This window comes from Muscardinus avellanarius (assembly GCF_963383645.1).
Source record: "Muscardinus avellanarius genome assembly, chromosome: 10".
In the NCBI taxonomy this organism is placed as follows: domain Eukaryota; kingdom Metazoa; phylum Chordata; class Mammalia; order Rodentia; family Gliridae; genus Muscardinus; species Muscardinus avellanarius.
This window is the reverse complement of record NC_137796.1, coordinates 28,238,136-28,250,739: the sequence shown is the minus strand read 5'-3', so window position 1 is coordinate 28,250,739 and position 12,604 is coordinate 28,238,136. Positions and strand designations below refer to the sequence as shown.

General features: G+C 57.1%; 1 protein-coding gene across 1 annotated transcript in view; it reads left to right on the top strand.

The window, feature by feature from the left end:
- ADGRG5 (adhesion G protein-coupled receptor G5) overlaps positions 1-11,234 on the top strand; it is a gene marked incomplete at both ends in the record, with an annotated part of 30,725 nt that extends 19,491 nt beyond the window's left edge. The window contains 10 exons of the mRNA XM_080703516.1: positions 189-264; positions 979-1,135; positions 1,941-2,057; positions 2,844-2,960; positions 4,099-4,251; positions 5,138-5,259; positions 5,464-5,732; positions 8,258-8,375; positions 10,626-10,903; positions 11,134-11,234. Of these exons, the coding sequence (XP_080559642.1) occupies positions 189-264; positions 979-1,135; positions 1,941-2,057; positions 2,844-2,960; positions 4,099-4,251; positions 5,138-5,259; positions 5,464-5,732; positions 8,258-8,375; positions 10,626-10,903; positions 11,134-11,234 (1,508 nt within the window). The remainder of the gene's footprint in view (positions 1-188; positions 265-978; positions 1,136-1,940; positions 2,058-2,843; positions 2,961-4,098; positions 4,252-5,137; positions 5,260-5,463; positions 5,733-8,257; positions 8,376-10,625; positions 10,904-11,133) is intronic.
- Between the last annotated feature and the right edge of the window lie 1,370 nt (positions 11,235-12,604).

Genomic DNA, 12,604 nt, shown 5'->3' with positions numbered 1-12,604 from the left:
TTGCGCGGGCTGTGCCTTGGAAGGCAGCAGCCTCAAGTCAAGGGAAATGGGGAGGGGACACTTAGTCCTTCTGGGCAGTGGCACCGGGGAACTAGAAGTTCCAAGCTGGGGATGGAGGCGAGGCCCAGGGCCTAGGGGGGTTACTGAGGATACAGGCCAAGGGGGGCACTGAGCCTTGCTCCCTCCAGAGACACTGCAGGAACTCCTGTACCGGATGGAGAATATGGAGCAGCCCAGGAGCCGGGGCTTGACTTCTCATAGTCGGTGAGTTGGGTTCCTCCTCGCCCCTGCAGTCAGCTGGGCCTCCCCCCACCCTGGATCAGTGGGCCAGGGCTGGCTTGCTGTAGTCTCTCTCTCTCTCTCTCTATCCCCCGCCCTCTCTCTCTCGCCATACTGGGGATCGAACCCAGAGGCTTCTACCATTGAGCTACATCCTCAGCCCTCTCTCTTGTATTTTGAGACATGATCTCACTAAATTATAGAGGCTGGCTTTGAACTTGCGATCCTCTCTCCTTAGCCTTCCTAGCAGTTGGGATTATGGGCATGCACCACCATGTCTGGCCAGTGTAGACTCTTACCTATGTAGTTATTCAGCATGCATTTGTTGAGTGCCTACTGTGTGCCTGACACTAGGCTCTGGAGATACAGGACAGAAACCCAGTGGGTCTCTGTGGCTGGACTCTCCAGACTCTGTGACTTAAGCACCGAGCAACAGGGTGAGAGGCCAGTGTTGGTGACTGGCCAGGGCTGAGAGCTGCTGCTAGGCAGCGGGGGGGGGGGGGAGCAGTCACAAAAGGCTTCCTGGAGGAGGTGACAGCAAACTGGGACCTAAGGGGGATTAATTGAGAGGACATGGTGGAGATGGGAGTGGCCAGGTGGGGTATGGGAGGTCCTCAGGCTGGTCACAGACCCCCTCTCCCACCCTGCCTCCCTCCAACTCTGGGTTCTGTCCTCTTGCCCCAAATGTCTGACCCTCAGGCAAGTCCACACCCTGGAGCAGAAGCTGCTGAACGCCCACTTCTGCGGTGACAATCTGACCCTGGCCACGAGCACCATCCAGTCCCTGGTCTTCAAGCTGGGCTGCGACTTCCGTGGCCTGGCGCTGAGCAGTGCCACCCTGGAGCAGGTCCCGCAGGTCAGGGGCGTGTGTGTGTGTGTGTGTGTGTGTGTGTGTGTGTGGTCGAGTGTGCACGCGTGCATGGCCCCAGCCATTGTGTCCTTGGGCCTTTGCCACCAGGTTGATGGAGGGCAGGTCCAGAGGCGCAGCAGGGAGAGGCCAGGGCACCCAGCTGTGCCGCCATGGGATGCCTGGCTGCAGCAGCATGGATAGAAGCCGGGGCCTGGGCAGTGGGGAGGAGATGCAGACTCAGGGAGCTGCCGACAGAGCCTCCTGGGAAGGGGTTGCCCCAGGGTAAGGCCAGGAAGGAGCTGGGCCTGTGGCGTTTGCCTGTATCTCAGAACTGGGGAGGCTGAGACAGGAGAATTGCAAGTTGGAGACCAGCCTCAGCAATTCAGTGAGGCCCTCCCTCAGCAACTTAGTGAGAACCTGTTTCAAAGTAAAAAAATGAGAAAGGATTAAGGGATGTAGATCGGAGGTAGAATACCTGAGTTCAATCTCCAGCACCACAGCCGGCGCGTGGTGGCGCACGCTTGTAATCCCCGCGCTTGGGAGGCGGAGACAGGAGGATCGAGCAGGTTCGAAGCCAGCCGCGCTGGCTTAAGAGACCCTGTTTCAAAAATATAAAATAGGTCTGGGAGTGTAGCCCGGAGGTAGAAGGGCTTCCAGGAACCCCAGTACCACCACCACCAAAAAAAAAAAAAAAAAAAAAAAAAAAAAATCTCCAGTACCACTAAATCAATCAATCAATCAAATAAAGCCAAGAAGGCTTTGCGGGAGCGGGGCAGGACAGGTGTCAGGGCTGACCTCTCGTCCTCCGCAGGCTCCGGCCCCGCACGCCATGCGATTCCCAGCAGAGCTGACGCGGGAGGCCTGCGCCACTCGGCCCACGGAGCTGCGGCTCATCTGTATCTACTTCTTCACCGCCTACTTCTTCCAGGTCAGAGGACGGCAGGCACAGGCGGATGGTGCACGTGCGCAACCCCAGCTGCCCCTCACTGGGCCGCAGTTTACCCGACCAGCTTCAGGGAGGTGCTTTGGCAATCTATAAACGAGACCCAAGAAACCTAGTGCACACGTGCCCGTCCCTAGGTCACAAAGTGCACTTCCTAAGGCACAGTCCCTGTCCTCAGAGATCTCTCGCCCCCACGCTCAGGCTGGGACTTCGGAGATTTAATGTTAGTGTGAGGTTGGCTGGAACCACAGAGGTGGACAGCAGTGCACGGATCAGGGAGGGGTGTCCGAGGGCTAGCACAGGAGGGCTCTGGAGAAGGTGCTCCGTGAGTTAGATGGAGTGGCACACACCTGGAATCCCAGTGCTTAGAAGGCTCAGACAGGAGGAGGATCACAGGTTCAGCAACATAGCGAGACCCTCAGTGAGAACTTGTTTCAAAATAAAAAGGGGCTGGGGCTGTAGTTTGGAGTTAGAATGCTCCTGGGTTCAATCCCCAGTAGCAAAAATAGATAAACATATAAATAGTGAAATAAAATAAAATAAAAAATGAGTTAGGAAAGCAGGAGGGGAGGGTGCAGCTGACTGCATCAAATGCACGGGAGGTGGGCCCCCTGGTGGCGGGGACAGCCCAAGGGCCGGCACACCAGCCCTGTGAAAGGCTCGCTGTGGTTTTCCTGGGGACCAGGGGTTGGGAAGGAGAGCTGGGAGCTCACCGCCGGGGAGGGGGTCCGCAGGTCCCCTCCATTCCGCCCTCTTCCACGGCCCTTCCAGGACGACAGTAACTCATCCCTGCTCAATGACTATGTCCTGGGGGCCCAGCTGGACAACAGACATGTGAACAACCTCAGCGAGCCGGTCACCATCAGCTTCTGGCACAACCAAAGCCTGGTACTGTGGGGCGGCCCCGTGCCACCCGCCCTGTCCCTCTGCGGCGCTCCTGCTCAGCACACTCCAGCCTACTCAAATCTTGGAAAACAAACGTGATTTAAATTCATCTCACTTGGAAAATTCCTGCCAAAGAAATGAGAAAGATGTTTTTACTCGTTGTGGGTTTTTTGGGGGGATCTTTTCAGTTGCTAGTGACAGACAAGCAGCTCAGGCCCGTTTCAGCGCCAAAGGGAACTAACTGATTGGCTTGCATCAGTGAAAGGGTCGGGGCCCAGCTTCAGGCGCAGCTGGATCCAGGGACTGACCCAGTACCATCATAGGGCGTGCTCTCTCTCTCTCTCTCTCTCTCCCCCTCCCTCCCTCCCCCTCTCTGTCATGGCTTCCTGTGGCATGAAGGATGCTGAAGTGCCAGACTTCCTTTCCCTCTTCCCAGCCCGCTCTTCTCTGCTAGTGCCCCCAGGCTCAGCAGGGTCACCGTCACTGTGGGGGGGGGGGGGGAGAGCGGGCAGACGGGCCAGGCTGGGGGAGCAGCGCAGATGCAGGACCAGGAGTGGCTGCTGGGTGGGGGCGCTGCTTCTGCTCTTCATCCCTCCAACTTCACGGGGACCACTCTGCACCCTGACTCACGGCGGTCCTTCCTGTCACCCCGGCTGGTTGCCTCTGTAGGTCCTTCCCCCTGAATGAATACTCTGGCTCCGCTTCGATGGAGACAGCCATTCCTCTAAGGCCTAGTGCCCCCCTTCCTCTGCGGCCCCCAGGGCACTGCCAGGCCGCCCCTCCCAGCAAGCCATGCATGAGTCTATTCTGCTCTGGGCCAGGCTGCACCATCGGTGCCCCCCCTGGTGGGCGGGCAGGGGGAGAAGGGGTTAACCAGCCACTGGCTCTAGAGAACCTGCCATGCTCAGGTGCCATGCCGCCCCAACTTTTCCCACCAGCCTGCCCCGTCGGACACACACGAGCCCATTTTGCGAGGCTCAGAGAAGCCCAGCCACTGACCGGGTTATTTTGAGAGCCCGTGGTGGAGGCGGGCGGCGTCTGGGAATTGTTGATGGATGCAATAGAGTCTCCTCTGCCCCCCCCCCAAGCCTCTGGGCCCCCATTTTCAGCCCCTGGGACTGACCCCTGTACCTCCCCTCAGGAAGGCTACACGCTGACCTGTGTCTTCTGGAAGGAAGGAGCCGGCCAGCACCGCTGGGGGGCCTGGAGCCCCGAGGGCTGCCACACGGAGCGGCCCTCGCCTGCCCACGTGCTCTGCCGCTGCAGCCACCTCACCTACTTCGCCGTCCTCATGGTACGTGGGCATCGGCCCGAGCAAGCGAGGGAGGCAGAGCCCAGAGGGTCCCGGCTCTGTGCCGAGGAGCGAGGCAAAAGCGGGTGCAAGGGACCGAAAATCCAGCTCAAGCCGTTAACACACAGAGAAACTTACGGGCACCTGTTCCAGAAAAGGCTGGTTAGGCTTCAGACATGGCTTGATCCAGGGGCTGAGTAGCACTAAGACAGGGCCCTATCTCTGCTCCTCTACTGTGCTTGTGCTGGCTTGAATCACAGACAGGGTCTCCCCACAGAAAAAAATATAGCTGCCAGCAATTCCAGGCTCGTGCCTGGTAGCTCTCAGGCCAGTGGAATTAGAACCTCTCTCATCCAAATCTGCCAGCCAAAGGCTTGAGTCCTGTGGCTTGATGTGTGTCACGTTGCTTATCCTAGAACCCATCGCTCTGGGGAGGAGGAGGGCTCTGCCAGGCCAGGCCAGGCACATCTGTGCACACGCAGTGTGCACAGAGTGCAAGGGGAGGGGGACATTTTCATAGAGGAAGGATGGAGGTTGCAGGAGACAAAAGTCACTGTGTCAGCCAGGCATGGCGGTGCACACCTGTAATCGTAGCATTTGGGAGGCTGAGACAGGAGGATCGCGGTTCAAGGACAGCCTCAGCTACCACTTAGTGAGGCCCTTTGCAACTCAATGAGACCCTGTTTAAAAATAAAGAATAAAAAATCGGGCTGGTGGTGTAGCTAGGAGGTAGAATGCTCCTGGGTTTCATCCTTAGTACAAAAAAAAAAAAAAAAAAGCCACTGTGTCTATCATGCCCTTGTTCAGGTTGGGACTGGGCTGGTCCCTCTGATGGAACCCGGGTAGGTTCTTTCCACATTTCGGGTCTCGGCCCCTTTTCCTCCCCCAGCAACTCTCCCCAGCCCCCATCCCTGAAGAGCTGCGGGCACCTCTTGAGTATATCTCCCTTGTGGGCTGCAGCATCTCCATCGTAGCCTCGCTGCTCACCATCCTGCTGCACTGCCAAGCCAGGTATGCCCCTGCCTCTCACTGCTGCTCAGCTCCCACCTCCCTTCCCACCTGTCTCCTAGGGCGGGGCAAACGGCAGAGACCAGCCTTGCTGAGTCCCTGTTCCATCAGCCTCAGTCTCCCCACTGCTGTGTGTCTATGAGCCCGGGGGTGGCGCTGCCCGGGTGATGTCCCCCAGGCCACGGAAGGCCATGCTCCTGCCCACAGAAAGCAGAGTGACTCCGTAACACGCATCCACATGAACCTGCATGTCTCCGTGCTGCTCCTGAACGGTGCCTTCCTCCTGAGCGCCACGATGGCCGTGCCCCCAGTGGCCGGCTTGGCGTGCATGGCGCTGGCCGCCACCCTGCACTTTGCGCTGCTCAGCTGCCTCACCTGGATGGCCATCGAAGGCTTCAACCTCTACCTTCTCCTGGGGCGCGTCTACAACATCTACATCCGCAGATACGTGCTCAAGCTCTGCGCCCTGGGCTGGGGTGAGTGGCTGCCCCTCCCTTCTTGCCTCCTGAGGCCTCCAGTGGGGCAGGGTGTCGACTCCTTCCTCCTCTCTTCCCCCTCTTCATCCTGGTGAACATCAACCATCAGCCCTGTCAACATCTCCTCTGATTTCATATTACCAGTCTCATCTACCTCTACCTACAACACCTCCATCACCACCACCACCATCACCTTCAATACCACTATCACCACTCCTAACCCCACTCCACCACCTCCACCTTCAGTACCACCATCACCACCTCCATCTCCAACACCATCATTACCACCCTACTCCCCACTTCATCACCACCACTTTTACCACCACCATCACCTCCATTACTACCACCACCTCCACCTTCATGTCCAGCACCATCACCACCACCACCTCCACTTTCACCACTATCATCATCATCATCACCACCACCACCACCATCACCACCACCATCACCACCATCATCACCACCATTATTACCATCACCACCCTCACCATCACCACCACCATCACAATCACCACCATCACCATCACCATCACCACCATTATCACCATCACAATCACCACCATCACCATCACCCCACCACCTCCACTTTCACCACCATCACCATCACCATCATCATCACCCCACCCTCACCACCACCACCACCATCACCACCACACCACCATCACCAACACCAACATCACCATCTCCACCACCATCACCACCATTATAACCATCACCATCACAATCACCATCACCACCATTACCACCACCACCACCATCATGACCCCATCACCATCACGACCACCACCATCACCACCATTATCACCATCACAATCACCATCACCACCATTACCACCACCATCACCACCACCATCACCACCATCACCACCATCATCACCACCATTATTACCATCACCATCCTCACCATCACCACCACCATCACAATTACCACCATCACCATCACCATCACCACCATTATCACCATCACAATCACCACCATCACCATGACCACCACCACCACCACCACCTCCACTTTCACCACCATCACCATCATCATCACCACCACCCTCACCATCACCACAACCATCACCACCATACCACCACCACCATCACCATCTCCACCACCATCACCACCATTATCACTATCACCATCACAATCACCATCACCACCACCACCACCACCACCATCACCATCACTACCATCACCATCACCATCACAACCCCATCACCATCACGACCACCACCATCACCACCATCACCACCATCACCATCACCACCATCACCACCACCATCATCATTACCATCATCACAATCACTATCACCATCACCACCACCATCACCATGACCACCACCACCACCACCACCTCCACTTTCACCACCATCACCATCATCATCACCACCACCCTCACCATCACCACAACCATCACCACCATACCACCACCACCATCACCATCTCCACCACCATCACCACCATTATCACTATCACCATCACAATCACCATCACCACCACCACCACCACCATCACCATCACTACCATCACCATCACCATCACGACCCCATCACCATCACGACCACCACCATCACCACCATTATCACTATCACCATCACAATCACCATCACCACCATTACCACCACCATCACCACCATCACCATCACCACCATCACCACCACCATCATCATTACCATCATCACAATCACTATCACCATCACCACCACCATCACCATCATCATCACCACCACCATCATCACCACCACCATCATCACCACCACCATCACCATCACCATCATCACCATCACCACCACCACCACCATCACCATCACCACCACCACCATCAACTCCATCTCCACCACCACCCTTGCTGCCTTACCTTCCCCTCTACCTCCACCCCATCACCACCATCACCACCATCACCACCATGACTGAAACCTCTATTTCCAGTCCACCATACTCCCCCCCACCATTGCCGCCTCCACCTCCAATCCTCTGTTGCTACCTCCATTGCAACCTTCACCTCCAAATTCCAGCCTCCCATTCTTACTACCACCACCATCGCCACCTCCACCTCCATCCCTCCATCACCTCCCTCCAATGCTACTGTTACCCCCACCATCTCTGCCCCCACCTCCAGCACCCCGTCCGACTCTCTGCTTTGAACACCACCATCACCACTGGCGTTATCATTTCTGCCCCATCCCCACCATCATCACCTTCTCACTGCTTTCCCCACCACATCCTCATCCTTATCCTCACCTACTCCAGGGCCCCACCCTCATGACACCTCCCTCCCCAGCTTAGCCTTGTCTTCTCTGCCCTTTTCCTCACCTTCTCTCCCATCGGCTCCTGTCACCACCTTCCTATTTGACACCGCTCCTGCCTCTCCCATTCCGTTCCAGAGCTGTCACCAGTGTCATCTTGGAGCAGAGTTCCCTCCAGGGCCACCAGATGGCTGGAGCCCGGTGCAGCCCCCCATGCAGTGGGGTCCTCTGTTAGGCCCAGGGGTGGGGCTGCTCCTCTGGTGTTCCTGAGCCTTCGTCCTCCCTCCTAGGAGTCCCGGCCCTCCTGGTGCTGCTTCTGCTTGCTGTCCAGAGCTCAGTGTACGGGCCCTGCATGATCCCTGTCTCCAGCAGCCAGGACAATGGCACAAGCTTCCAGAACAAGTCTATGTGAGTGCCCTGGCAACAGGCAGAAGGGCCACACAGGCCTGGGCTCTACATAGGGGATCTCAGGCCAGGCTGGGCCTGAAGGCACAGAGGGCCAGGAGGAGGGGCTCTGCCACGCTCCTTCTGCCGGTCTAGGGGTCTCCTGCCTGGGCAGGCTGGAGTTCTGTGCCTGGCCCCGCCTGGCCTCCAGCTCCCAGAAGGTAGCCAGCTCAGCCAGCTCCTGACCCTCCCAGCCAGCCCTCAGGGTGCAGGCTCAGTGTGTGCAGAGCTTGGGGGGGGCAGGGGAGGCAGCAGGTGTGCCTTCTGGAGCTTGGGGACAGATCACTGCCTCCTCCTGCACCCAACAACATTAAGCTTTTGTTATTAGGAAACATTCCTATAGCAGAGCCTAGAGCAACATGAGCAAGCCCGTGGGGTATCCTACATCCCAGGCAGTTGGTCCTCTAGTTTTTCTGCTCCTTCCCTGGTGGCCGCTGGGCTGGGGGCGCTGAGGGCTGGTGCCGCGGTGGCCTGCTTAATGCTTACAGCGAGGGGGCTGCGGCCCGCCCTGTGTTATGGTCAGGGCAACTTAGGCGGGGCAGCTGGAGAACCCCACCCAAGGAATCCCAGGCAGTCAGCGGCCAGGTGGGACTTGGTGGTGGGCAGCTCCGGCCTCCCCGTTGTCACCAAGGGCTTGGGCGCCGAGCAGGGGTGGGAAGGCAGGGTTAAGCACTCGCTGGGGGCTGGTGTCACTGAGGCGTCACTCAGCACTCTTTAAAGATGAGTGTGTGTGCGTGCACGCACGCCCGTGCGTGTTTGTGTGTGTGTGTGCATACATGGGTGTGAGATACTGGGGATTGAACTATCAAGGGTGTTCTACCTCTGAGTTACACCCCTAGTTCGATTTAATTTTTTAATTTTGAAACAGTCTTGCTAAATGGCTAAGGCTGGCAATGAACCTGTGATCCTCCTGTCTCAGCCTCCCCAAAACTGGGATTACAAGCATGTATCACCACACTGGCCCCCCAAATGTATTTTCTTATATAATAAGTGACATGGACAGAAGAGTTTGAGTGATGTGTCTACAAGATACGAAGTTTGTCAGGGGCCCCACGCTAGGCAGAGCTTTTTCCTATGTTTTTCTTCCCTTCTTCTCCCTTTAGGCGACCCTTACCCTGCCTTTTGTGACTTCCATTCTCCCAAGTTTTAAAAATCATTTGTTACCGATCAATGTGTTTCTAAACACAAACAAAAGGCAACCCTGGAACAGAATCCAAGCTTCTTAGCCTTGGGTTAAGAGTGGCGGTGGAGCCGTCACTGCTGGAGTATTATCTGACATTAGACTGAATGATTCACACTGTGCTTTCAGTTGAGCTGCGGCCGCAGGGCTTGTGACGGGAGCGGTGAGCCCCCTTTGCCTCTGACTATGGCGTACCCTGAGCCGGCGCCTTGGCTTCCTCCTCTGCAGGGTGGGGATGGTCGGGCCCCTGCCTTGCCGGTCCTCATGAGAACTGCATGGGACAGTCCACGTTAAGGCTTGTGACATGCGTCCGACTCAGGGAAGAGGCAGCACCTGTCTTGAAGGTGTCCTGAAAGGCCAAGGCCCCGGGGCAGAGCCAGCCAGGCCTCCCTCTGGCTCTGTTCAGCCTTGGTGTCTTCTGCACCTGGGTCTGCTCCCGGCTCCCGACCACTGCTCTGGTCTAGGTGCAGAGGCTTCTGGGAAGAGAGCATCCTTATTGCATAAAGATGGAGATAAGATGGCGACAACTACATGGTAGAGTGGTGGTGGGGTTCAGAGACAGAGGGCCCAGGCCAGTGACCCAGTAGGATAGCCTACATGTTGGCTCCAGGCTGGCTGTGGAGGGAGGAAGGGAAGAGTTTCCAGCTGGTTCAAGGCATGGAGGCCCGGGGGAGAGAGAGAGAGAGAAGAGGACTGCGGAGGCTGGAAAGATGCACGTGGTGGGGCCTTTGGAAAGGGGATGGAGGTGGCCGGTGGGTTCACTTGTGGTAGCTCGGCTGGAAGCTGGATGAGGGATTTTTATCATTGTGCTGTCTGGCAGGAAACAGCTGGTGTCTGCTCAGTGGTGACAGAGTGCCTGCCTAGCACACACAGGTTCTGGGTTCCAGACCCACTATTGCAAAGAAGAACAACAATTATAATGAAAAGAATGCCCACTTGGCAGGCCCAGATGGGATGGAGGGGCACCGCAGAGGCCCAGCGCTGGCCCCCGGCCTCGGAGCCACACTGAGCCTGGCCTCCCCCCTCTCCCGCAGGTGCTGGGTACGCAACCCTGTGGTGAACGGCATCTTGGTCATGGGCTATGGTGGCCTCACATCCCTCTTCAACCTGGTGATACTGGCTTGGGCGCTTCGGGCCCTTTGCAGGCTGCGGGCAGGGAAGAAGGCGCCGGGGCCCCGGGCCTGTCGGGACGCTGTCACCGTGCTGGGCCTCACTGTGCTGCTGGGTACCACCTGGGCCTCGGCCTTCTTTTCCTTCAGCGTCTTCCGGCTGCCCCAGCTCTTCCTGTTCACCATCTTTAACTCGCTCTATGGTAGGCCCACGGGGCTGTATGCAGCTGGGAAGATGTTCACCATCGAAGGAGGAATGGGCGGGCGGCTGAGCCCACAGCTCCGCTTGGCTTGCTCGACACTGCCCTCTGGGCCAGGGGTGGAGCCCCTCAGCCTAGTGTCTGCCCCATGGGTCCTCTCAGAGTTACCGGTGGGTCCCAGGGAGGTCTGGCTCCTCCCAGCTGCTCAGCTACTGACCAGCCTTTCCTTACAGGTCTCTTCCTCTTCCTGTGGTTCTTCTCCCAGCGGTGCCGCTCGGAGGCGGAGGCCAGGGCAGAGATGGAGGCCTTCAGCTCCTCCCAGATGACACTGTAATCCAGCCTCTGCCTCACTGCTGTCTGCAGCCTGAGGCCCTGGCTCCCACCAGGCACCATGGCCCGCCTGCTGCTGGATCAGGAGCCCTCGTGCCCTCCAGGAGCCCTCTCCAGCCCCATGGCCTCCCCAGGCTCAGAGGGTGGGGGGCTCGGGGTGGGTCCAGCCCCACCTGGGGGCAGCCCAGCTGGCTAGCCCAGGGCAGAGCACTGGCCTGGGAGTCACGAGGCCAGGTTCCAGGCCTGGCTATGTGACCTTGGGCCTATCACTCATCATGGACCCTCAGTTTCCACATCTGTGATGTGGGGACAAGAGGTTCTAGTTTTGCTTAACCCAGGAACTTTGTGAAGATAAAAAAAGACTAAGGAGGAAGAGTTTCCGCATCTGATGGAGTCCCCACTCATCCTCTCCCTGTGAGCCCCATCTCCTGGTTGGAGGTCCAACTCTACCTTCCTCTTGGGGGAGGACCAGGCCACATCTGGCCCAAGGCTCCCTGCCCAGTGCTTAGAGACCCACACCAGCCTGTGCCTGAGGTCTCTTTTCCTTTAACCTCCCAAGTGACAAGAACTCTAACTCCAAGCTCACCATTCCCAAAGAGAAGGAAGCCCAGTCCTTCCCGGAGCCTCCTCCTGCAGTGCTCTCAAGATCTACCCAGGATTCAGACCAGCAGTGGAGGCCACAGGGCTTATGGGGGTGCCAGATGGGCCTCAGTGACCCAGCTCTCAGAAGACTGGGCAGGACTGAACTTCTGGTAGGCACAAGGGTGTGGGTTTTAAATTCTAAACTCTAGCTACTGTCCTTAGCCCAGGTGGGAGAAAATGGTCAGGAAGCCAGTGCTTTCCCAATGATGGACACTAGGGGGCGCTATTGGCCTGTGCTCAGAGGCATTGGCGCCAACGTTGTCACCTGTCACCTTGGCTGTGGAGGAGATGCACCAGCTGGGGAGGCTGACATCTCCAGGATAGAGGCCAGCCCTCCTTACAAATCCATTTGTCTCTTCCTACAGTGAAGCTGCTTAAGGTCAGTCTTGGAGGCTCTGACCCAGGCATCCCTGCGGTCAGCAGCTGGCCGGGGCAGACTTTCAGGGCCATCAGACAGATTTTATGATCTTGAACCTCACAGTAAGGAATTTGAATGGAATCCTTGTCTTCACATTTCTGGATGCAAACAGCTCCTCACTGGCTGGAGAATGGTACAGACTCTGGCACCACACTATCTGTGCTCAAACCTGCGGTCTGTGTGATTGTGGAAAAAAGCACTCAACCTCTATGTATCTTATTTTTTCTTATCTGTATATCATGGGCAATAATAGCACCTATCTTGAAGATTCAATAAAATAAATCTTCTAAAGAGGCTTAGTTGTCATTTTTGGT